This window comes from Amborella trichopoda, chromosome 10 (assembly GCF_054954075.1).
Source record: "Amborella trichopoda isolate Santa Cruz 75 chromosome 10, AtrichopodaSantaCruz75HAP2 v2.0, whole genome shotgun sequence".
Lineage (NCBI taxonomy): Eukaryota > Viridiplantae > Streptophyta > Magnoliopsida > Amborellales > Amborellaceae > Amborella > Amborella trichopoda.
The window spans coordinates 33103803-33129829 of NC_142345.1; the positions used below are offsets into that span (position 1 = coordinate 33103803).

The 26027-nt window shown below is 35.3% G+C and overlaps 1 protein-coding gene across 1 annotated transcript; it reads right to left on the reverse strand.

Annotated features, from left to right (window-relative positions):
• Positions 1 to 10269: 10269 nt before the first annotated feature.
• LOC18446702 (uncharacterized) lies at positions 10270 to 17488 on the reverse strand. Its single transcript, XM_088850558.1, has 4 exons — positions 15456 to 17488; positions 13650 to 15361; positions 12602 to 12854; positions 10270 to 10863 (listed from the first exon to the last, which is right to left on the reverse strand). The coding sequence occupies exons 1-2, from the start codon at positions 17349 to 17351 to the stop codon at positions 14792 to 14794; spliced, it is 2466 nt and encodes an 821-aa protein (XP_088706684.1). The 5' UTR covers positions 17352 to 17488; the 3' UTR covers positions 10270 to 10863; positions 12602 to 12854; positions 13650 to 14791.
• Between the last annotated feature and the right edge of the window lie 8539 nt (positions 17489 to 26027).

Genomic DNA, 26027 nt, shown 5'->3' on the forward strand with positions numbered 1-26027 from the left:
TCACAATCATTCTTAGTTGTTAGATGTGATAATTAATGAAATGAAGTGTGCTACAATATTCGAGAAATTTTGTTTTGGATATTGTGTCTAGTCCATGATACATTCCCAACCACCCAATTCCATATCTAAAGGTCAATAGTAGTTGTGATCTCCTTATATTAAATAAATGGTCTCATGGTATATATTTTTATAATTTAATAATATGCCCATTGGCATCCCCAACTCATGATTATATGTATGGCAAAAGTTTATATACGGTTGATACCTTAAATTATAGAATGAATATCCCAAAAGGCTACTTTGATTTTAGAAAACTATCTAATTGATCATATTGACATCAAGAAGTATGAATACAAAAAAAAAGAAAAAAGAAAAAAAAGAAGGTAATTTAAGTCCCAAAAATAGCACATCTTGCAATACATTATCAAGACCTTCTATTTTCAAGATTTTGGTAAAGATCACTTACAAGTAGTCTTATTACAATAACTCTTGCTTCAAAGAAAATAAAACTAGCAAATCCAAGATTTTAAAACCTTGATGCCATTAAACCAATTTTCTTTAAACAAATAAAATATTCACAATTCTTTTGCTTGGGAATATAAAGATAATAGAATTAAATATGACAAGAAACAAAAAGAGAGTACCGAAGATTACCTCAACCCGGCTTAGTACACCCTACACCGAGTCTCCTCCTTCCGATGGTGCTCGGGATTTATGACCGGTCTCTTGATTCTCCTTGAAACTCTCTCAATAGCATATGGATCTCGATCTAAAACCAACTACCTAAAGCCTCAATGCTTTAGTCTTGCTCAAGCCCCTTTAGCTTGATCTTTTGAGAGATAAGAGATGAGAGATAGATCAAAAAGAGAGGGAGAGATCTACGGATCCTCCCCTTTGCTACCTAAAAATCAAACCACCACAAGCTATCCTTAGCTTGGATGTGCCATCTAGAAATGAGAGAGAGAGATGACTTGGGTGTGTCCTTAGAAAAACTAGGGAGAGATACATGATAAAACTTCGGGCGTGGCTTACCTTTGGTAATCCAGAGAGAGAACTAAATTTGGGTAGGAAAAAGAGAATTCTTAAAGAGATAAGAGAGAATACGTACGTAATTTTATGAAAGGGAAAACCTCTTTTTATAGATTTTCTATGCATTGGGGTTTGTCTCAATTCGTAGGGTTAAATCTTGAGGAAACTTGTGGGGTGAGAGATTTGAATCATCAATCACTTTGATACACCATCAAGATTCAAAGAGATGAGCTAAAACCTTATTCTTCTATTTCCTAAATCTATTCTCACTAAATCTTTAAATAAAGAAATTATATATCTTGTTTTCTATTTTAGTATATCTAATCTTTATTTATTGGATCAAGCAATTTTTATTCAAAGGTTTGCTAAATATTTTAAATATTCAACCTTATCATGTAAGTTGGCTATCCCTAAAAGATAAGCCAACAAACAAACGATAAACATTCTTCCCGAGAAGAATACGCGATTGGGTAGGGTGTGCCACCCTTTTGGTGGCCACGTGTGGGCCCCACCTAATTCACACGTTTTTAAATTTTGGCCCCATATTTTATGGAGGTCCAATATATTTTTAGAATATATTTTATTTCATATTTAGAATTTTTAAATATTATCTTTTATTTAAAACATTGAAAATTAATTTATCTTAATTTAAAATTTTTAAATATTATATTTTATTTAAAACATTGAAAAATAAATTTTTCTTAATTTATAAATCCAAATGACAAAAATAAAATATCATAAGATTTACAGAAATTCAAATAAACATTTCTAAAAATCATATATCAAAAAATTAATTAAAACTAATTAATTTTGATGAGAATCGGATCCGTTAGATCTAAGAATTATCAATACATGGGAGCATACCACTTTCAACTGCGAATCACGATCTGCCTAGCATTTTCAAACTGACCCAGCAGTTTCCATGACCTACAGTCCACTACAGGGGCTCATGATTGGACTACCAAAATCAGCTAATAGACTAGGGGACGCATTCCCAGTTTATGGATTTCATATTCTCCCCTAGAGACAAAAAACTCATAGTCCTCCAGACCATGATGCAATCATGACTCTATGGTGCATAGGTGTAATTTCTCGCACGTGCACACGCTTCACCTTCATTGGTGAATCTTAAATGATTATCTATGTACATGCCGTGTGATGATATAATGATGAGGTTTTAACCTTGTCTCTAAAGGCTATTCATCACATGCAAGAGCTACACAGTCCCTTGACGCTCATCTGGACATACTCTGATATCATCAAGGGTTAACCCATTAAACCCTTCTTGGTAGATCTTTATGCCCAAGTACATTGGATTTTTCCAAACTTGGCTGACCTAGCATGTCGAGCCTAATCCGAGTATCGGTAAATCGCATTTACCTAGTATGGTACACAAGAGGACCACACTCCCACTGAATTTATGTTTCACTATATAAAATTTTCATACAAGCTAGGCCTTTAAAAGCCACATAAACCCAGCATCTCCTACTTGGCCTTTGGAGGCCTTACAATATCTCTTTCTCACATTTTCATCCCGCCAATTACAATCTCTCTCCCAAGCATTTTTCACTTATTCTCTCTTATTACAGTAATCATAACTTTTGTTATCAATCCTTTCACAAAGGATTTATGGAGGTAACACCTCTTTCTCTTTGATGCTCGAATCTCATTCCAAACGTGGTTATAGTCCATCTTTTATGTCGCATCGTGAATCATGGACATGTTGTCGTAGAAAATTATCACGTACCGTCATCGCATGAGGTCGTATCTTCATTGGCTTAAAGCAGTTCTTCAATTAAGCTTCTCCCTTCTGTAGCCATACAACTATCGCCATGCATCCGCGTTCCATGGGTGAACTACGATATGCCATTCCAACTGGCCGATCAAACACAAGCTAGTGCTTCCACTGGAATATTGAGTTTATCTCGATCTTTTCATAACAGGATACTTGTATTACTGAATATCCAAGCAGCTAAAAATTAATAATGGGATTGTTAATAGCTCTCACTCAAACATAACACATAAGATATTCCCAAAAAAAAAAACATAACACATAAGAAATATTATCTCAGCGTTCTTACGCATGTTTCATGAGATAGTATAGCAAGTCTCATACTAAACAATAACTCAATGCCCATTTGGTTTCGTAAAACCATTTTTCGAACCACAAAGGTTCAACCACACTAGTCTCTTGATTATAAACCTATACAAACCAAGTTGTTTAATCCACACCGCACGTGTCAAGGAGACCTAGCAAGATGACATTCATACAATATTTCCTATGGTTCAAGAACTTAGGTAATTGACGATTTTAAATAACTAAAAACATGGGTTAAGGCATATGGGTATTTGAAAACCAGTGCATGACAGTTTTTTTCCAACTTTTATAAATGCCTTCAAGACACAATGTTTTTCTCTTTAATAAAAAAAAGCTATTGACTATGTGTGTGTGTGTGTATATATATATATATATACACACACACACATTCATAAACAATAGTTAGATAATAGCATAATGGTTTAAAATGCTTTTTCATAAAGACTTAATGGACCTTGCAATACTATGTGGTTTTCTCAAAACCATATTCATAGACTTAGGTTTTTATTAAATCATCCAATTTAATTTTAAAATACATGCTTAGCCTTCATAAATCATTTTACCATATTTACCTTTAATTTCCTACCTAGTCAAGTTCATGGCCATAAAAACAAATCATTAATACCATCTTATAATTTTATCCAAAATAAAGCATGACTAAAAAATAGTTATTAAAGCCTTGACAGAATACTTTATTTTAGCATATATAGAGACTTCATCAAGAGATCATCATCACATGCTACACATCATATTATAGATATTATTGGGAGGATGGTCACTAAGACCAAGTTCCATCAAAACACTCCATTCGTACTTACAGATTTGAATGAGCCACACCCATCTCTCGTGTTTCATCTTTGGGACTCAAAGCCCCTGATCAAATCACATATTCATGTGTATTACTATTTTAAGTAGTTCATATTTAAGTACAAGGAGGCACTAAAACACAAGGTATTTATAAATCGGCTCTTTTAACTTTGTTACCACCCATCACTTAATGTCCATACACTCCATACATATTTATAAAATAATTAGCCAAAATATAGTCAAAGCATATTAAACATAAAATAATAAGTTATTGAATGATCTTCCCTATATGACCTTACCATATAATGTGTGATAGATTTCATACCTCAAAACCATATAGTGTAGTACCTGGTTTTTCTTAATTCATTGCTTTATTTGTTTATTTGACAAGTTTTTGTGATCTTGGAAGAGCACTCAACTGATGGAGAATATATTGGTCATCAGTTTCAAATGTCATGAAATTTCCATCCTTTTGGCACTTTGATTCTCCCTATCTCACACCGTAAAAAAATAATCTTCTTATCATAATTTCGATTCTCCCACTGATATTTAGTTTTTCTATACTACTACTAAATCTTTCTATATATCTTTTCATTTCGAAAAAACCAATATGCTTTTATAGGTATTGTGTTTCTTCTTCTTTCTGCTATTCGCAGATAGAATATTCTTTACATAGAGCATCATATCTTGCCAACTTTGTATTACTTCTCTATGAAGTTTTTATTATAATAAAAATACTCATAGCATACTATAAAACTTTTAAAATGAGCCTTAAAAAGGTCTTCATTATGATGAATCAAAAGATGTGCCTTAACATGTCACATATTTTATTTACTGCAGAATTGAACATGAGCATCCCATGATTAAAATATGATATCTCTCAACTCATAAAGAGTTTATCTCCGAATCCTTTTGAGTGTTGAAATAGACTAAAAAAATATAAAATAGTGATCAGTTCCATATCTACATCATACCATTTAGTGAGTCTTCATTTTAGTGACGTTTACGTCACAATGCAATATTTTTAGCAGAAAATCAAGTTGAGCACCTCTCAATACAAAATTTGTTTTCTCTCAATCCTCAAAGAATTTTTTCTTGAGATATTTTGTATTGAAAACTAGACTCAAAACCAAATCATAACATCACAGTGTGAATCCCAAATAATACTTTTTTTCAGGGAAATAAATAAATGACATAAATAAATGATACTGTAAAATGCTATGATAAACACTATCTAGTAAAATTGTTTTTTCTCTCTACCCTCACGGAGTTTCCCTTTCAAACCAATTTTGTTTGAAAGTAGACACATAATGGTAACACATAAGTTTCCACAAGCCTCATATCACTCTGTTAAGTAGGCTTGATAAATATAGTTATTCATGTATTAATGAAGAACATACCAAATTGTAGGAAAAATCAGGATGACCCCTATTGAATCCAAAAATTTTATTCCTCTTTTCCCATAAATATTTATTTCTCAAATAAATTTTATTAGAAAATAGACTCAGAATGGAAGTCTACAAATTAGGTGTGGGCCATAAAACATTCTGTTAAGAATGATAATAAAATCATGACTTCCAAGTCATTAAAATAATTATAAAAAACAGCACTTGTGCACTCTTCAATAAATAGACCATATCTTTCAAACCACAAAGAATTTCTTGATGAGACTATTTTTGTTTGAAAGTAAACTCAATTTTATGAGTTTAGTCAAATTTTAATTAGAAATAAAATTATATGATTGGTGGGAAAAATCATGGAACTCAATGGACAATTCCTGGATTTTTTAGGGTCAGAACTGACACCTTTCATTGATTAATCCATAACTCTCAATTGCCTTAAGATCTCCCACCGAAATTTTGCAGGTAGATTCTACTCTTAAAGATACACAATATCACTAAGTATGTAATGGAAAAATACGTCATTATCGTCTTCATATCATGCTCTAAAATAACCCATAATACTCATACTACAGAGTGCCTTTTACGGTGTTTGAACGTTTCAATAATTTTTAACTGTAGGTGTACTACGTGACCACAAAAGTCATTAACTTTCTTATATCTCATTCTCAAACTTGATCTAGACTCAATAAAGAGAAAAAATAATTAACGGCATCAAGTATCAATAGCTCTGATACCAATGAAAGAAAGACTAATGTGATCTTACCGGAGAGTACATATTTTTTTATTTTTCTTCTTTTCACTTTTTTTCTTTTCTTTTGGCAAAGATTACTTACAAGTAGTCTTATTACAAATAACTCTTGCTTCAAAGAAAATAAAACTAACAAATCCAAGATCTTAAAACCTTGATGCCATTAAACCAAGTTTCTTTAAACAACGAAAATATCTACAATTCTTTTACTTGGTAATATAAAGATAATATAATTAAATATAACAAGAAACAAAAAGAGATTGCCGGAGATTACTTCAACCAGGCTTAGAACACCCCACACCGAGTCTCCTCCTTTTGATGGTGTTTGGGATCTATGATCGGTCTCTTAATTCTTCTACATATGGCAAAACCCTCTCAATGGCATATGGATCTCGATCTAAAACCAACTACCTAAGGCCTCAATGCATTGGTCTTGCTCAAGTCCCATTTGGCTTGATCTTTTGAGAGATGTGAGATAGAACAAAAAGAGATGGAGAGATCTATGGATCCTCCCTTTTGCTACTCAAAAATCAAACCACCACAAGCTAGATGACTTAGGCGTACCCCCTTAGAGCCCCTTAGAAAAAACTTGGGAGAGATAGATGATAAAACTTGAGGCTTACCTGAAAATTGGAGTGTGTCTCCCCCATAGAGAACTAAATGTGGGTTGGGAGAGAATTCTTAAAGAGAGAGGAGAGAATACGTGCCCCTTAGAAAAACTTGGGAGAGATAGATGATAAAACTTGGGGCGTGCCTCAAAATTGGGGCGGCATGCCTCCCCCAGAGAGAACTAAATTAGGGTAGGGAGAGAGAGAATTCTTAAACAGAGATGAGATAATATGTATATAATTTTATGAAGGAGAGACATTCTTTTATAGATTTTCTATGTCTTGGGGTTTGCTTCAATTCGTAAGGTTACATCTTGACCGTCGATCTAAAGAGACTGGTGGGGTAAGAGATTTGAGCCATCCATCTTTTTGATCCACCCATCTCTTTGATCCACTATCAAGATTCAAAGAGATGCTAGAGCTTCATCCTCCAGATCTACTCCCATCAAATCTTTAAATAAAGAAAGTATATATCTTATTTTCTATTTTAGTATATCTCATCTTTAGTTATTGGATCAAGCAATCTTGATTCAAAGATCTACTAAATATTTTAAATATTCAACGTTATTATGTAAGTTGGCTATTATCAAAAGATAAGCCAACAAATAAGGGATAAACATTTTTCCTACAAAGAATACGTGAATAATAAGGGATAAACATTCTTCCTACGAAGAATACGTGAATGAGTGGCGTGCCACCCTTTTGGTGGCCACGTGTGGGCCCTACTTAATTCACATGTTGTTAAATTTTGGGCCTCATATTTTATGGAGGTCCCATATATTTTTAAAAAATATTTTATTTCATATTTAGAAATTTAAAATATTATATTTTATTTAAAACATTGAAAATTTAATTTCTCTTAATTTATAAATCCAAATGACAAAAATAAAATATAATAAGATTCACAAAAATTCAAGTAAACATTCTAAAAATCATATGTCATAAAATTAATTAAAACTAATTAATTTTGATGGGAGTCAGATCCGTTAGATCTAGGAATTATGAATACATGGGAGCACTCCACCTTCAACTGCGAATCACGATCTGCATAGCTTTCTCAAACTGACCCAGCAGTTCCTATGACACACAGTCTACTACATGGGCTCATGCGTAGACCATTTCAAGTTCTCCCCTAGAGACAAAAAAATCATGGTCATCCAGACCGTGATGCAACCGTAACTCTATGATGCATAGGGGTAATCTCTCACACATATACACGCTTCACCCTCATTGATAAATCTTAAAATAACTATCTATGTACATGTCGTGTGATGAAATAACGATGAGGTTTTAGCCCTGTCTCTAAAAGCTATTCACCACACGCAAGGGCCACACAGTCCTTTGGCTATCATCTGGACATACTTTAATATCATCAAGGGCTAAACCACCAAACCCTTCTTGGTAGATCCCTATGCCCAGGTATATTGAGTTTTTCCAAACTCGATTGGCCTAGCACGTCGAGCATAGTCCGAGTATCGACAAATCGTATTTGCCTAGTATGGTCCACAAGAGGACCACACTCCCACTGAATTTATGTTATACTATATAAAATTATTATACAAGTATTCATAAGGCTTTTAAAGACTACATAAACCCAACAATACAAACCACACCCCATATGTATATTGATTGGTATTTTGAAATTGAATTAGACAATATGGGTAAATTGCTAAATAGTTCTCTCTCAAAGACATTTTTATAATTTTCCCTACTTTCTTTTTGGTGGTTTTTGTATTTGCTGAATGGGAGCATATTATAGCATACTCTTTTGGTCCATGTGAATGTTATACATTATCTTAACAAAGGGAAAATATGAATTTACGGGTTGAAACCCCTTACAACATACTAAAGGTGTCAAATAATCACAAATTACATTTGAGAGCATTCTTTAAAATTTTTATTTCAATTAGGTATATTAAAAAAATTAAGAAGTTCCCAAATTCCCCATGTTTTGTGTTGAGAAGCTTGAATAATTCGAAGCACCTTAGTAATTTTACCTCAAAGAGGCCTTAACAAATTGACAAAAGTACCCCTACGTGTTTAGTACTAGAAATAACAAACACTTTATTTGGAATTTGAAATGAAGAATAATAAAGGTATTTATTTCATTTTACATAGGCAAGGCAAATGCCCTTACTGTTCCTCGTTTCATATTCTAAACAAGTTCTTCGGTATTTCTAACATTGAACATGCGGGGGTACTTCTATCATTCTGTTCAAGGGTTCTTTTATTGAGGCTTCCCAACATTGAATATAGGCAATTTTCTTCCTCTAGTGGTAAATCCAAAGTACACATCAACACTCTATGTGCCGACCCTTATCTAAGCGTGAGTTGATTTGGTATTTGGAGTGTTGACCCTTACTCTATAGCTTAGTGACAAATCCAGAGTGCAGGTTGGCACTTGGTGAGTTGACCCACACTTTGAAGCCATGTGGCAAATACAAGCTTTCAATGCTTCCCCTACTGCATAAAACTGGTATACTTTCCCCCTATCCAACCGTCCATTTTGAATGGACGGCTGAGATGAGCGCAATCACAATGTCACGTTTCATTATTTTATTTTTAATTTTTTCTACAAAATATTTTGATACCAAATTTTGAGTGTCCACTCCTTTTTTAAACTCGCACTTGTAAAAATATATATATATATATATAAAATATTCTCAATAAAATAAAATGACCACAATACTCCTAAAATTTTCAAAGGGTATTTTGATCATTATATTTATCAAAACATTATTTTCAATATTTTTTTTAGGTTCATCCCATTGAGAATATGACACATACTAAATTTCATATTCAAACAATTTGTAGAACAAGAATTAAAAAGAAAATACTTTGAGGCATCATATCTAGATCAACGGTTAGTGGCTCACTTGATCTTAAATTGGACGACTGGATGAGGGGAAGTATATATCTTCTACATGGTAGAGGAAGCATAGATCCTTAAAATATAGTTAGCAAGTCTGCAATTGAAACACGCTTTTTTTTCAAAAGATCTTAATTTTTTAAAAATCCACTCGAATTGCGAAATTTTCATAAGTATCTTCAAAAAATCATTTTTTTCTCTAGTGGAACCAATTTGAATCCGTAGTATTTTCTTAAAAAACTTCTAAAAGGAACTTCTTCCCTGTAATTTTATTGAAACCTCCATTCTCGTCATTAATTTGATATATTTAAAATTTAGTTTTTGAGATAAGAATATCAAAATTGTGATTAAATTAAGAATCTTAATTTAACAAATAATTCCGTGAAAATTTTTACTAGCAAATTCCTTTAAAAAATTGTATTGAAGAAAACACAAGGAATATATTCTTAGGAAAAACTAATATTTCATAACAACAATATCGCTTAAAATAATAAGTCTAGTTAGAAGTATTAATCATTAAAATATTTTTCTCTAAACCAATAGCACCATATAAATATTTTTTTTTTTTCTTTTTTTTTTTCTTTTTTTTTGAGAATGTTAACATTGTATTACTATAAATTGTTGTTCCATATTGTGGCCTTTGAGAAGGGGAATTGTTTATACATGTTGTTTGGTACAAGTATGCATTTTATTGCTCTCTTTCTATATACAGAAATTTGGTGTCGTTTCATTATTCATTCTCAATTAATCCATCATCATCAGAAACATCCATATCCCTACAAATGTGTGCAATTACATAAAAAATGTGAGCAAGTGACCAAGGGCGTGGAGAAAAGCTGGAGGCCCATCGCAGAAACATTCTTAGAGTCCCCATCTACCACTAACAAAAGGCTTCACTGGGGGCTAAACAATCTGATGATCTCAAGGCGAGCAACGGCTTCTACTGAATGGAAGTCCGAGTGTCACAATGCTTTTGGAGGAAGAGGCGAGTCTATGGCCTCCAAAGTCTCTAAGTAAGCCACCAATTCTTGAGGGGCCACAATTGCCCATGGAGTAATGTCAAAGTTCAGTTTGGTCTACCCTGGATTTGGTGGTCTCCAAAAGGAGGCCTGGGGAATGAGGACTTGTCTTGAAAAGAGTAAGGGTTGCCAATCTTGAAAGAAAGTTCCCTCTTCAGCTCCCTCCCCCCTTTTCCCTGGTCCAAAGCTGTTATCCTTTTGTGGGAGGCATTGGTGGCAGCGGTCATATGGACTGAGAGAAACAATAGGATTTTATGTGGAGAAAGGTCTTCGCCAGCTTCCCTGTTTGACAAGATTAGGTCCCTGGTTAGTTTCTGGCGACCAACCACAAACATTTCAAAGGACTCCCCTACAAACTAATATCTCTTGAAAAGGATAAGGCTTTCCAATTTTGAAAGTTTGCTACTGAGTTTCCAACTGTACCTCCTATCTAAAATTTCTTGTTGGGTTGACTTAAAATCTTTTAAAAAGCTGAATTACAAATAACAAAGAAGTTTTGAAAAGCTGATACACCACGGTTTTGCATGTTTTCATCTTGTGGACCCCATTCATGCACACATTTATAGAGACAGAGGGCAAATAAATCTTAATTATATCAACAGAAACTATATTTGAAATCATAACAATTCATATATAGACCAAGAGAAGAGAAGCAGCTTTCAGCCAAATTCGTAACCCACAAACAATCCATAGCAATTCATTCATGCTAACAAATAGCACCTGTCAGCCATGTTTGAACAGTTTCTCCTATTTGGGATGCAATTTCTGGAGTTTACTTAATAAATCATTGCATGAGAAATTAGTTTTCCTCTGGCTAAAGAAAATTTTGAAAGTGAGATATTAGTTTTCCTGGAACCCATTCATTCCCCCTAGAATCAAGTTCTTTTCTTGGCTGGCTTTGTGAGGAAGAATCCTCACAGTAGACCAACTGCAAAGAAGAGGCCTCAATATCCCCAACAGATGTGTGATGTACCTTTCTGTGGAGAATATCGATCACCACTTCATCCATTGTCCTCTGGTTGGAAACATTTGGAGTGACACCCTTTGCCGTTTCGGTTGGCAATGGGTCACCCCTGAATCTGTCCCCAATCTTTTCCAACTTTCAGCCTTCCTCTTCCAACTTTCAACCTTCCTCCCCTGGCCAAAATCCAGAGCTCTACTCTGACCAGCCACTGTTCGGGCAACCATTTGGACAATCTGGAAGGAGCACAATAACAGGATCCTCCAAGGCCCCCACGCAAGGACTCTATTAAGGGTCTGGTTATCTTCTGCGCCACAAACTACATGCACTTCAAATGCCTGCCTGCCCACGCTTTTCATCTCAACTGGGCCAACGTTCTCTCCTTCAGGCCCAGGAAGCCATCCCGGTCAGATCTTTGGAGACCCCCCGACAGGGGGAGCATTAAACTGAACTTCGACAGGTCATCATTGGGAAATCCTGGCACAGCAGGAATTAGTGGCATTTTTGGAAACCACGAGGGCATCTCCCTCCTCTCCTACTCTTCCTCTATTGGCCAAGGCCCATGCTCTGCTCGAAGGCCTGAGGCTGCTCAACCCTTCCTAGGGCTCTTACCTCATCATTGTAGGGGATTCTAAGAATGTCATTCATTGGGCAGCTAACTTAGCCCAACTCCCCTGGAGACTATGGCACATCTGTGATGCAGGCATATACAGGTATCCTGGATTCATACTTGGAGAGAGGCCAACCAGATAACCGACTATCTAGCTAAACTTGGAGCTTCTATGGAGTAACCGCATCTTTCAGTTCGTGTGACCCGTGTGCCTTTGTTTTTTCTGTTTTAGATTTTGCAGTGACAGTTTTTTTGGCTGTTTCTCTTTCTTGTTTTAGGTGGTCACATTGCTCTGTGACTTTTATTTGCCCCCTGGGCTGTTTTGTACCTTTATAATTCTCGTTTCCTTCAATAAAATGTTAACATGAATAAAAAACAAGAAAATTTTGAAAGTGATTGATTCTCTACACTTTGTAAACATACCATCACAAATAAAACAATACAATTACCTCGCCCTTACATGCTATTTGATGGAGCAATGCCATGAACTCTGCCGCCTTAGTTAGATGGCTTCGGCCAAGGACTTTTTATCGCTGTGCTGCAGTTCTCCATGTAGTAATCTCTCGTTGGATTGGTAGGACTAGTCCCCCCTATCACCATTTGCAAATGAGTGCTTCAATAATGATGCATATATCATAGCATCTGGTGAATAACACTTTGCAATCATGCCCTCGAGCAATCCCTAAGCTTCATCCATTAACCCTGTCTTGAAAAACATATTTATTACTACAGAATAGGTTGTCATATTAGGAATGATACCTCTTTGGATCATATCCTTAAGCAATTCCTTTGCTACTTGATGGTTACCGCTTACATGACTGATCAATCAGGATATTGAAGGTCAACACATTAGGTTTGCAAGAACCTTCATTCATCACTTGAAACAAATGTTTTTTCACTCGGCTTGGCCGGGGAACTCAGCCTCTGACCTGGCTGAGTTAATAATGTCAGTTGAAGCTGACTCATCCGAGTCTGAGCCGTGAAAAAAATAGCAAAAAAAAAAAAAAAGAATATTTAAAAAACCTTAAAATTTGTTAAAATCAGAAAAAAAGAAAAGGAAAAATAAACAATAGAAAACGTACGTAAAAGACGAGAACAAGTTTTCAAAAGTAAAAAAGAAAACTGATTAAAGACCATTTTCTAGAAAAATGAGAAAGTGTAGAAAAAATAAGCCAAAAAATAAAAAAGTACAAAAAAAGTATAAAGAAAGCCAATACAAGTCATTTATAACTGATTTAATCAAAGATTAAATTTGACTAAATCAATTATAAAATAATTATAATATACAAATATATAATTTCTTTTTTATTACATACCCCCAAATTTGGGGGTTACTACATCCAGGCAACCAGCCAAGAGTAACACAGTCAAGTTCGAGTCAACTTGCCTAAGTTGTAAAACATTGCTCGAAATAAACTCATAGCATTCTTTGAATCACCATTTTTACGAAATGAATCCAGCAATTTATATAAGCAGCCTGAGGGGAACCAACCTAACCTTTTGAATTTCATATAGACGTCTTTTAGCAGCCTCAGCCTCACAAGTTTTGCTCAGCCCCGTGATCAAGATACCATAAATAATGGAATCAGGCTCAAACTCCAAATGGATCATGTCATGGTAGACACTCATTGTTACATCCACCTTACACATCTTGCAGAACCCATCTATGAGCGTGTTATACATGATAATAACAGGATAGCACCATCTCTTTTGCAGTTCCTTGAAAAAGATCAAGGCTTGTTACGCATTTTTGGATTTGCATGGACATATATCAGAGAGCTATACATGGAAATCACCCTTTCAAAGGCTACCCATGGACACGCTGGACCATCTGGGACGGGTAGAGGCTCGAATAATCCGATTTTGCTCACTCAATCTTGTCTTGTTGGCACGCAAGACACATCGTTACAGTATGGAGGAAACAGATTTTTTGCCTCTCCTACTTTCATACAATGTTGCTTGTGTCCCTCTTGATAGTGTTGTAAAATGTTCTCCATTGTATGATATTTATTCTTTTCTAATAAAACAGGTAGGGGCCCAAATCCACACTGCTTCACCAAAAAAAAAGAACCATATGTGGAAATATTTGGGTTTAAACCATTAGAGTTCATCTTCTCCAAAAAAGACACCGCTTCCTCTATTTGTCCTTGCAAAGATCATCCATGAGAGAGTTATACGTGATAATAATAGGCCGACAACCTCACTTTCTCAGTTCTTGCATAATCTCAAGGCTTCTTCAACACCATTGGTTTTTATATAGCATGCTTATAAGAGAGGTATATGTGCATTCAGGTTGAGTACACTGGTAAATCTATTGCCAGTGTCTCTTCTATTCTCCCATCCTCACAAAGATAATTTCATGGAAGTAAATGTGACATCTGGTAGACACCTATCTTCCCCATTTCTTTGTGCAATGCCAAGGCATCTTCTCATATGTTGGTATTTCAAAGCCATTTACCAAGTCCGAAAATGTAATGACATTTCTGTTTAAGCCATTCTGATACATCTCTTCTAACAAAGAAATTGCCTCCTCAGTTCTCCCACCTTGCAAAGACCATCTATCAGGATATTATACATGACAGACTCAGGTGATACCCTATCTTCCTAATTGACATGTCCAGAGCCAGGGCATCTTGCACCTAGTTTCTTTTGCATAGCACATTTATAGGAGTGTCATACGTTACAACATCAGGCTTCAAGCCATTGTGATACATATCCCCCATTAAAGACACTGCTTCCTCAATTCTTCCACCATCGTAAAGACCATTGATGAGTGTGTTATAAGTGACAACATCTGGTTGACATCCTCTCTTACCCATTTCTTTGTGCAAAGCCAAGGATTCTTCCACCATATTTCTTTGAAATAATGTATTCATAAGAGTGCTATATGTGACAACATTTGGGTTTAGGCCATTGTGGTACACCTCCCCTAACAATGCCCTTGCCTCTTTTATTCTCCCATCCTTGCAAAGACCATCTATCAGAGTATTATACGTGACGACACTTGGTTGACACCCTATCTTCCCCATTTTTTGGTGCAAAGTGACTGCTTCTTCCACCTTATTTCTTTTGCATAGCAGATTCATAAGAGTGCCATACGTAACAACATTTGGGTTCAAGCCATTATCATACATCTCCTCTAACAAAGACATTGCCTCCTCAAAGGCCATCAATGAGTACGCTATATGTGACAACATTTGGTTGATATCCTATCTTCCCCATTTCTTTATGGAAAGCCAAGGTTTCTTCTACCTTATTTCCTTTGCATAGTGCATCTATATGTGACAACATCTGGGTTTAGGCCATTGTGGCGCGCATCTCTTCTAACAATGCCATTGTCTCTTTTGTTCTCCCATCCTTGCGAAGACCACCTATTAAGGTTCTATATGTGACGATATTTGGTTGACAACCCATCTGCCCCATTTCTTTGTGCAAAGCCAAGGCTTCTTGCACTTTATTTGGGTTCAAGCCATTGGGACAGATCTCCTCCAACAAAGACATTGCATCCTTTGTTCTCCCACCCTTGCAAAGACCATCGATGAGTGTGTTATACATGACAACATCTGGTTGACATCCTTTATTCTCCATTTCTTTGTGCAAAGCCAAGGCTTCTTCCACCTTATTTCTATTACATAGCACACTTATAAGAGTGCTATATGTGACAACATTTGGGTTTTGGCCATTGTGGCCCATCTCTTCTAACAATGCCATTGTCTCTTTTGTTCTCCCATCCTTGCAAAGACCATCGATGAGTGCATTATATGTTACAATATTTGGTTGACAGCCATTATTCTTCATTTCTTTGTGCAAAGCCAAGGCTTCTTCCACCTTATTTCTTTTACATAGCACACTTATAAGAGTGCTATATGTGACAACATTTGGGTTTAGGCCATTGTGGCCCATCTCTTCTGACAATGCCATTGCCTCTTTTGTTCTCCCATCCTTGCAAAGACCATCGATGAGTGTGTTATATGTTACAATATTTGGTTGACAGCCATTATTCTTCATTTCTTTGTGCAAAGCCAAGGCTTCTTCCACTTGATTTTTTTTACATAGCGCACTTATAAGAGTGCTATATGTGACAACATTTGGGTTTAGGCCATTGTGGTGCATCTCTTCTAACAATGCCATTGTCTCTTTTGTTCTCCCGTCCTTGCAAAGACCATCTATCAGAGTAGTATATGTGACAACATTTGGTTGACTCCCTATCTTCGCCATTTCTTTGTGCAAAGCCAGGGCTTCTTCCACCTTATTTCTTTTGCACAAAAAATTCATAAGAGTGTTGTAAGTGAACACATTTGGGGTCAAGCCACTGTGATGCATCTCCTCCAACAAAGACATTGCTTCCTCTGCTATCCCACCCTTGCAAATGCCATCAATGAGTGTGTTATACGTGACGACATTTGGTTGACACCCTCTCTTCTCCATTTCTTTGTGCAAAACCAGGGCTTCTTCCACCTTATCAGCTTTGCAGAGCCCATTGATCAAAGTGTTAAATGTAAAGACATCCGGCTTCAAGCCATTGCTATACATCTCCTCTAACAAAGGCATTGCCTCTTCTGTCCTTCCCCCTTTGCAAAGACCATCCATGAGTACTGTATACGTCACGACATTTGGTTGACATCCTTTCTTCCCCACCGCTTTGAGTATAGCCATGGCCTCTTCCACCTTATGGGCTTTGCAGAGCCCATTGATCAGAGTGGTAAATGTAAAGACATTGATTGAAAGCTTGTGGTTTTCCATACCATCGAAGTGCTCCATAGCCCTCCCCACTCGCCCCTCCTTGCAAAGTCCTCCCATTACCATATTCAAGAGGAAGACAGAGAGAGGGTAACCAAGCTTCTGAGTGAGACCAATAACCCCAAACGCAAAATGGGTCATCTGGAATTGGCAAAAATACCTCAACAATGTATGCAAGATTTGAATATCAGGTGAAATTCCAGCTGTCACCATGGTTTTATACAGAGAGGAAGCCTGGTCCGGTCTCTCGAAGGACCCCAACAATAGATTGCAAGTTGAGAGAGAAGGTTTGTGTGAGGATTTGAGCATACCTTCAAAGAGAGAGAGCGCCTCTTCCAACCCACCATCCGTTTTCATTTGGCAGCAACATTGAATGCGCCTCTCTATCTCTCTCTTCGCTCGAATTGGATCTGAATCTCTTCTTCTCTGAACAACATAGGAAGAAGCAGTGCTGAGCATTTGAAGAGAGAGAAAATAGCAGAGTTTTTGAAGAGAGAGAATACAGAGAGGTTGGTGACAAGGAGTTCCAGGAAACAGTGAGCGTGGCCATGCCTTTGCAAGCCTGGGTAGGGATGGGTCAATTCTCCAGACTCGCACTTCATCCCAGAAGATTAATCATCACAAGGAAAAACAGTCGAGAAGAGAGAGAGAAGAGAGAAGAGAAGAGAGGAGAGGAGAGGAGAGGAGAGGAGAGAGAGAGATGTAATGGAGTTTGATCCTATCGATTCATTCTCTGTTTTGGGTCTTTAGATTTTCACGAGAAAGGGGGAGCAATGGATCCATTTTAGAGAGAGCGACAGAGGTGGGTCACATGGTGCTGCTCAGTACAAGGACGGAGAGTAAATGGAATTTAATATTAAATTTTAGGGAATATTTAATCTTTAACTTGTGCATTACTAAGAGTAATGATCCTAAATAAATAAATTTTAAAAAGTAGAAATGATATGTTTCGGAGAAAATATTTGAACAATTGATTATACATTTTCTTTGAAATACTATTATTTATGGTGTAGATCTACGCGTGCTGTCGTGAATGGTGTAGATCTCCAAGCCCGCATAGTAGCTGGTGAAGCCTTGGACACACCAAGTAATTCTTCAAAAGCAGCACAAATCTTGTAAATTAGTGCAAATTTATTTTTAGGGCAAAATACAAGGGCTAGATAACGATATGATATACATTATTTTTAGACTTGAAATCTTCATTTATTTTTTCCAACCATCGCGGTCAAGGCCGAAATAATTGATCTAAAGGTTTCAATTGTTGACATTTTAACTTTGATATGATAAAGCTCCCAACTCTAAATACAAATTATTTTGCAACGTTCAATATTGTGGAATAAAGAAGCAAATAGCGTAATTATTTTATAATTATATTGTATTAAGTTTCATTTATTAGTTATCATCCTTATAATTGAGGATAATAACTAATTAATGCGTGGTACAGTACATAGTATTTATTAGGAGATACAAGTTAATTCAAGTTGAAGACTCAAAAGGGCCTGGGGTAGGCCAAAAAGGATAAGAAGGGAAATAATGAGAAAAGATATTGAGATTTATGTCCTCGCTAAGAACGTATTTGATACTTAGTGCATATAAACAAGTTAATTAAATTTTTAAAGAAAAATACTTTGAGAGGGCACCAACCCTTCAAATAAGTAAAGTTTTAAATTCTTGTGTCGGAACACCTTCAAATCGATCATCTTGGCCTTGAAAATTCTGGCTGAAAAAAAATTTGGACTTGAAACCTTGAAAATGATATATATTATAACCAATTATCTAGGCCACCCTTTTCACGCTAAAAATAAATGTTCACGGATCCGAGTGCTGGTGGAGGATGGCATCTCCTGCAAAGATCAACTGAGAAGAAGACCAAACCATTGCTTTGGGAAAAGGTAAAGCGTTTGTTCAATGGTTCTTAGGGTTTTAAGGAATGTTTGTACTTGAAAGCTCCATAATTTATATAGAGCTCACTTTTCCTTAAGGAAAATGGTTTAATAGGGCTGCATCCCTACCAAAATAAAGATCCTCACTTTATAAATAGTCTAAAGTTGTAATTCAAGTATTAGAAAACATTTAATCGATAATCTCACATTGAACATTATAGTTGTGACAAAATATTAGGATTTTAAATTCTAAAAATAGTGCATATTGTAACAAATCATCTAGACCATCTCCACAAGTCTTGTACCATTTTAAAGATTTAAATTTTTACCTTCGGTATTAAAAATTGATTTTAGAACTATCGTGGAGATTTTCGATACAGAAAGTGCTTTGAGGATGAGGATTTGAGGTGAGTCTTTATTTTATTTTCATAAAGCCTAGACCCTATACAAACTTCATCCTTCCGCTAATGGAAAAAGTTTGTATAAGGTTGCAACCTTAAAATGTAGAGTTAAAGATGCACCTAAAAAATCAATAGGGAAAGGTTGTTTTAATGTTGAAAAACCCTCTAATTGATCATCTCGACATTGAGATGTATGAATACGAAAAAAAATAAAGATTTTTAGTCCTAGAAGCAATACATTATCTAGAACGTCCATTTTCAATATTTTCATATGTTTATAAATCTACTTGATTTTAACCATTTTTGGAGTTTACAATTTTATAATCGAATATGAGAACAATATTTTAGATAATCCTAACTCCTAAGAATTTTTTACACTAAAATTACATGTCATGATAAAATTTGGAGGTGTGCCGTAATTGGATTGTTTAAGGTTGCAACCTTATAGAACGCACACCCTTCTCTAATATAGTGGATATTGAGTCGCCCTCTTTTTTCTGGAGCCATTTTTCAAGTCTCTAGAAAGGGTACTAGAGATAACATTGAAGTTAAACAATGTAATTTTTTTACTAGTTTTAGTGACGTCCAATTTGGGTTCATGCCATTTGCTTCACAATCTTCACAGGATGAAGTTTTTGAAACAGAGCAGGGTCTAGAGAAGAGGACCCTAGATGAAATAGTTATAAAGTCGCAAAAGGTGTTAAAGAGTTAACAAAACAAAGCACGATTCTGCTATTATGGCTAAAAAGCTTTAATTCCTTTTCTCTCATCATCCTCTATGGTACTTTCTCTCTCTTCACATTTTTTTTTCTCTCTCATCATCTTCTATGGTACTTTCTCTCTCTTCACATTTTCTTTCTCTCTCTCATCTTTTTATTTATCTCTATGATACTTCCTCTGACATGATATGTATTTCACTTTATCTCATCATCCTCTATGGTACTTTCTCTCTCTTCACATTCTCTCTCTCACATCTTTTTATTTATCTCTATGATACTTCCTCTCACCTTATATGTATCACTTTATCTCTTATACTGTCTCTCAACGTTTCTTTGCTTCTGTTGCTTTTTGTCTCATGTCCTTACTCTCTGGTAATTTCCTTTCTCTCTCCTTCCTTCTCTATCCTCTCTCTACTCTACTTGTCTATACTTTGCATCGATTCTTGGTTTTTCTTGCACGTCTCTTTTCTCCCTATCCATATAAAACATATCATCTTTATGCACCTCTTTCTCGCTCTCTCAAAAACAATCCCTTCACTTTTCTCCCCTATGCTGCTTCTTCGGTCCATAATGTGCTCTCTCTCTCTCTTATTCTTTTCCATGATTCTTCTCTTTAAATTGAACAAGGAAGATTATGCTTGAATAGTTTCAAAAATTTCTCTTTTTAATTGTGTTGAAACTTGAGGACAAAGTACTAGTAAAATTAAGGATAATAGCTTCCAAAATACAAATAAAACTTCTCAATTTGTTGTAGGGCATTAAATAAGTAGTGAATGATCTCTTTATGTTAAAAAGGGAACATGAGTTGCATATCATTCCGTAAAAGAAAATGTTTGTACGTGACCCCAACAACATATAAATTATATGTAATCCCACTTCTTATATCTCTATTCCATTACTAAACCACTCTATTTTATAAATAAACCATTGTTTAGGAAGGGAACAACTTTGAGAGCAAATGATACTTTATCTCACTATAACGGGAACCAACTGAAAATCTCCATGAGAACTGCTTCTCTATAAGAAATCAACTTCTCACTCTATAGGTGTCTTTAGGAAGCACCATCAATGTTTCTCTTCATAAGAAGCTCTATTCTCTAAAAGGAAATTGGATCTTGTGCACAAGAGGTTCTGCCTCCCTATCTCTTTAAAAAAACCATCATTCCCATATGGTGACCCAAATAGGACACACAAATTCTCTGTACTTTCATCCCATATATATAAAGTTTGGAATCCATACTAAATATGAAACTTTTTATTGATGTTACATATATCTTAAAAGACCAAGAGATTTATCCAAGAGTCCTAATCCCTTCTGATTTCTATTTCTTTTAGTAAATATATCAAATATCAATATCAATATCACATAATAAAGAAATATCCCAATCCCATATAATATGAGAATATTTTAATCCCATATAATATGGGTTTTTCTTATGTGGGTGATTTTGGATAGCATTAAATCCAACAATCACCACCTTGATATCAAAATCACCTGCTTACCATGCTAACATCTATTAGATAGCGTCATAAATTCTTCATCTTTTACCACATAAATTTATTCTTTATTCTTATTGAAAAATAGTGTTTGCCATCAAATTTATGTACCTCGAACTTTGCATTCGAAATCTTTATCGCCATACCGACAATCCCAAACCCGGGCTTTGATGCCACTTGTTGTACGCTGAAGCTCTAAACCCAATGGGTTGATTTTTTGGTAAATAACGTATAAGAAATAAAGCTTGAAACACATATCAGAAAAACATAAAGATTTATGTGGTTCACCCTAGTAGGACACATCCACGGGCACGGCAAACAGAAATCCACTATACCAATGAAAGTTGCATTAAAGATTTTGGAACAAACCTCGACAAAAAAATACTCGAGCAAACCCTTTAAACCTACTCTCCCAAATGACACCATTTTAAACATACTCTCCCAAATGACACCATGCAAAATCTCTCATCTCCATTCCATAATGGCACCATGCTGATCTCTCATCTCTATTCCATAACAGCACCATGTTGATCTTTCATCTCTATTCCATAACTAAACCGCTGTTTAGGAAGCGAATAACTTTGAGATAAAACAAGACTTCATCTCAAGGGAACAACTTTAAGAGAAAACGAGATTTTATCTCATTAAAAGGAGAAACAATTCAAAATCTCCAAGAGAACCGCTTCTCTACAAAAAACAAACCGTGGAGAACCGCTTCTTTACAATAAACCAACCTCTCACTCTATAGTAGTCTTCAAGGGGCACCATCAACGTTTCTCTTCATAGGAAGCTCTCTGCTCTAAGAGAAAATTGCATCATATGCACATGAGGCTTTGTCTCCCTCTCTCTCTAGAGGAACTACCATTCTCATATGGTGACCCAAATAAGGTACACAAATTTTTTATGCTTTCATCCCATATATATAAGGATAGGAATCCATACTAAATATAAAACGTCTATTAATATTACATATATCTCAAAAGACTAAGAGGTATATCTAATAGTCCTAATCCCTTTTCGATTTCTATTTCTTTTAAGAAACTTATCAAATATCAATATCAATATCATGCAATAAAAAAATATCTCAATCTCACATAATATGAGAATATCTCAATCCCACATAATATGAGAATATCTCAATCCTATATAATATGGGATTTCCTTATGTGGGTGATTTTAGATAGCACTAAATCCAGCAATATCAAACAATGTTTTATTTTTTATTTCTTTTCTACAAAACATTTTTGGATGAAATTTTGGGAGTCCCATTAGAGCAAACTTGGAAAAGTAAAAATAAAAATTTTATGTAAAACTAAATGACCAAAATATCCCAACAATTTTTCAGGGTATTATAGTAATTTTTCATCACCAGAAATATTTTTAATATTTTTATCATGTATGCCCCTGTCAGATCTATGCATGCCCCAAATTTTGCTATAAAATTATTTATAGAATAAAATAAAAAATAAAATACTATGAATCATCTGATCAAGATTTGACGGTTAAGTGCTATCTTGTGATACTGTGACTCAAGCCATCTCATCCATCTATTCAGATACGATGACTAGTCTCATATACCATGGTTTGGGTCACATAGAAAGCCCTCCCATATGTAAACCATTCAACGGACTATTAAAGTTATAGTACTCTTCAACCTAGAAATCAATTGGAGCAAAATTTTTTAACAGGTTTTTTTGTAGATCATTGTTCGAAGAGGGGGAGAAGACAAATATGGTGGTAGGGTCATCCATTAGTCGTTGTTATCCCAAATTATTGCCAACTACATAGAGATAGGAATTTCAAAGTCATAATTTAATATTTAAAATTTGAGTTTAGCATCATATATATTTCTCCCAAGGGTTAGGCTTTTATAGGGTGCCCACCTTCTACTACACAAGTAAGGTACACCTCTAAATTTTGTAGGAAGATGTAGTTCTAGTATCGGAAACTAGGGGTAGCAATAGGTTGGGTCCGACTGGACTCGGATGCATACTTGAATAGTATTTGGGTCCAAATTTGGACCCGAACCCAACCCGTTGGGTCCAAAAGTTGGACCTATACCCATACACATCAGGCCCAACAGTTGGACCCAAACCCATACCCATCGGGTCCTAGGTCTATCCCGTCATTTGTGGGTCTCGTCGGGTCCATGGCCACCCTCACTATGAGTTTTTTTTTCTTTTCTTTTTACCCTTTTTTTCTCATCATATACCCATATTATTGCCAACAAGGTCACAATCACCCACCATTAGATTTCAAGTCGTCAGATTTGTCGTTTATTAGCTAAAGATGACTACGAGTTCTTATTGTATACGATCCTTAATACAACAAATAAATAGGCTTGAAGTATTTTATCTCTAACAGTTTTCGAGTACGAGTCGGGTCCAACAGACCTAGACCCTGATTCGAATAGTGGTTTGGTACAAGTTTTGAACCCAAACCCAACCCACGGGGTCCAAATGTTGGACCCATACGCGGACCCGTATTAGGTATACTAGACAAGTCCAGGTCTATTGCCACCCATATCGGAAACTTTACGGTGGCATGAAAAATCCTTTTTCAACCCTAATTATGAAATTTAAAACTTCAAAAGATGGTGCAAATTGAACAAATCTATAAACAATTGAAAATCTTGAAAATAGACGGTCCAAATAACTTGTTATAAGATGTATTATTTTTAAGATTTGAAATTCTTTTGATTCTTTATATATATACATCTTCAAGTCGAGATGATCAATTAGAAGGCTTTTCGACTTCGAAAAACTCTTTTCTACAAGACTTTTAAGGTGCACCTTACTTCTATAGTTGAAGGTTTCAACCTTATAAATTTTTTTTCCTTCACTTAAAAGTTCATATTTTATGTTATACATTGGTATAAAACTATACTTGGACGTCTTTTTTTAAAACAAACATCCATATATGAATTTTGTCTAACTTTAACAAAGGTTCCTCTGGCTAAAATATGTGAAGAAAAGGTTGTAAGATTATTATCGCAATTACTTGAAAGTGGTATGGATGAATATTTTATAATTATGTAATAAAGTATTGAACTTAAAATTCACAATTTTCAAAGTAAAAAATGCAACTTTGAAAATTGTGCTAATTTTGATTCCAAATATTAATAATAGAAAGCGTAAAATTTTTGGAACTATTTCAATATAAAAAGTTCAAACCATAATATTTTTGGTAATTTTTAATTAATCTTTAGAGGCATTTTTAAAGACATAATTAAATATGGAATAAGTTCTTTAAATTAGAAATAAAATTTATGTAAAAAACAAATTATGTAAGGTGTTAGCCTTGTACTATAGAAATAAACATTAAGAAAAGGGCCGTAAGCCGGTGCTAGTCCTGCCTAACCAGAGTCCCGATAACCCGATGCTGGTCCCACCTAACCAGGGCCTTAGGAAGAGTGGACTAAAAACGGTCCTAGCCTTTGGCTGATGCACAAAGTGGCTGCTCTTAGGACTCGAACCCATGCATGCTCTTGACGCTGGCTACTTGAGCCGTTTAATGTCACACCAAGTGATGGCCCCTTATAAAAATAATAAAAATAAACATTATACTATAGAAATAAACCACACCTCAATAGACCAAAACATCCCCCTCACATAAATATCTCATTTTTTTATCTACTCTAATTAGCTCAAACTAGAAATGATCCCTCAATGAGAGTCCTCTTATTTTAATGTCATAGAAAACCCTCCACTCATGTGACAACAAAACAATCTACAATGTGGACCAAACAAGCTCCAGCCACCAATAGGATTGTGTGAACCAACAAAATTTCAACCAACCCATATTCAATTATGAAGTTGATAATCGAAATATACTAAATCGCATTTTTCTCAAGAAAACATTCACATGTCCAAGTACCCCAGAAATGATGATTTGTAATATACTTGAGATTCCTCCCTCTGATAACCTCTAGCCCTAAATCGAAATAAACCTTGCGGATCTCCTATGGAAGTTCTCTTCCCCCGACCCCAAAAAAAAAAGTGATAGGCAACCCTTTCATCTTAGAGATAAATCTCTCGATAGACACCTGATTTCCAAGCAGATTTCCAAACAATACCCACTTGCACATAGCAGAGTAAGCAATATCAGAATATTTGTGCTCAGTGCAAAAGCTTCTCTTTTACTGATTGCTTGGACCTTTTATGGTTAATATTGGTGCAAAACCTCTTTTTTTCTAGATTTCTAGATAGAGTTTATCCTGACCCAAAGTTGAACAAGCTAGAATTAAATGGATTACATATTAATGAACCTAGTTCCTAAGGCCCAGACCATATAATTGAGACACTCCATATTTCTGCCTGACTAATTGAAAACAGTGCAAACGGGATGTTTGATATGCTTCAGCTTATTAGAAGCAAGACCTAATTCACTTCTCAAATTACTCAAAAAGGGTCACTATATCTGCCCTGGCCAGATTGGGAAAAAAGCTATTTTACCAACTCTTTGTTAGGCATAGAAATGGAAATACATCAAATAGTCTTATCCCAACTGGTCTTGATTTTAACCCCTTCAAAAAGTTCATTGCTATTCATTTTTACCCAAAAGAGAAGAACGATTCATTAAAAATGATGCGCAACTAGGTCCTAACTTCATTTCCCCATGCTCTACCAAAAGGGT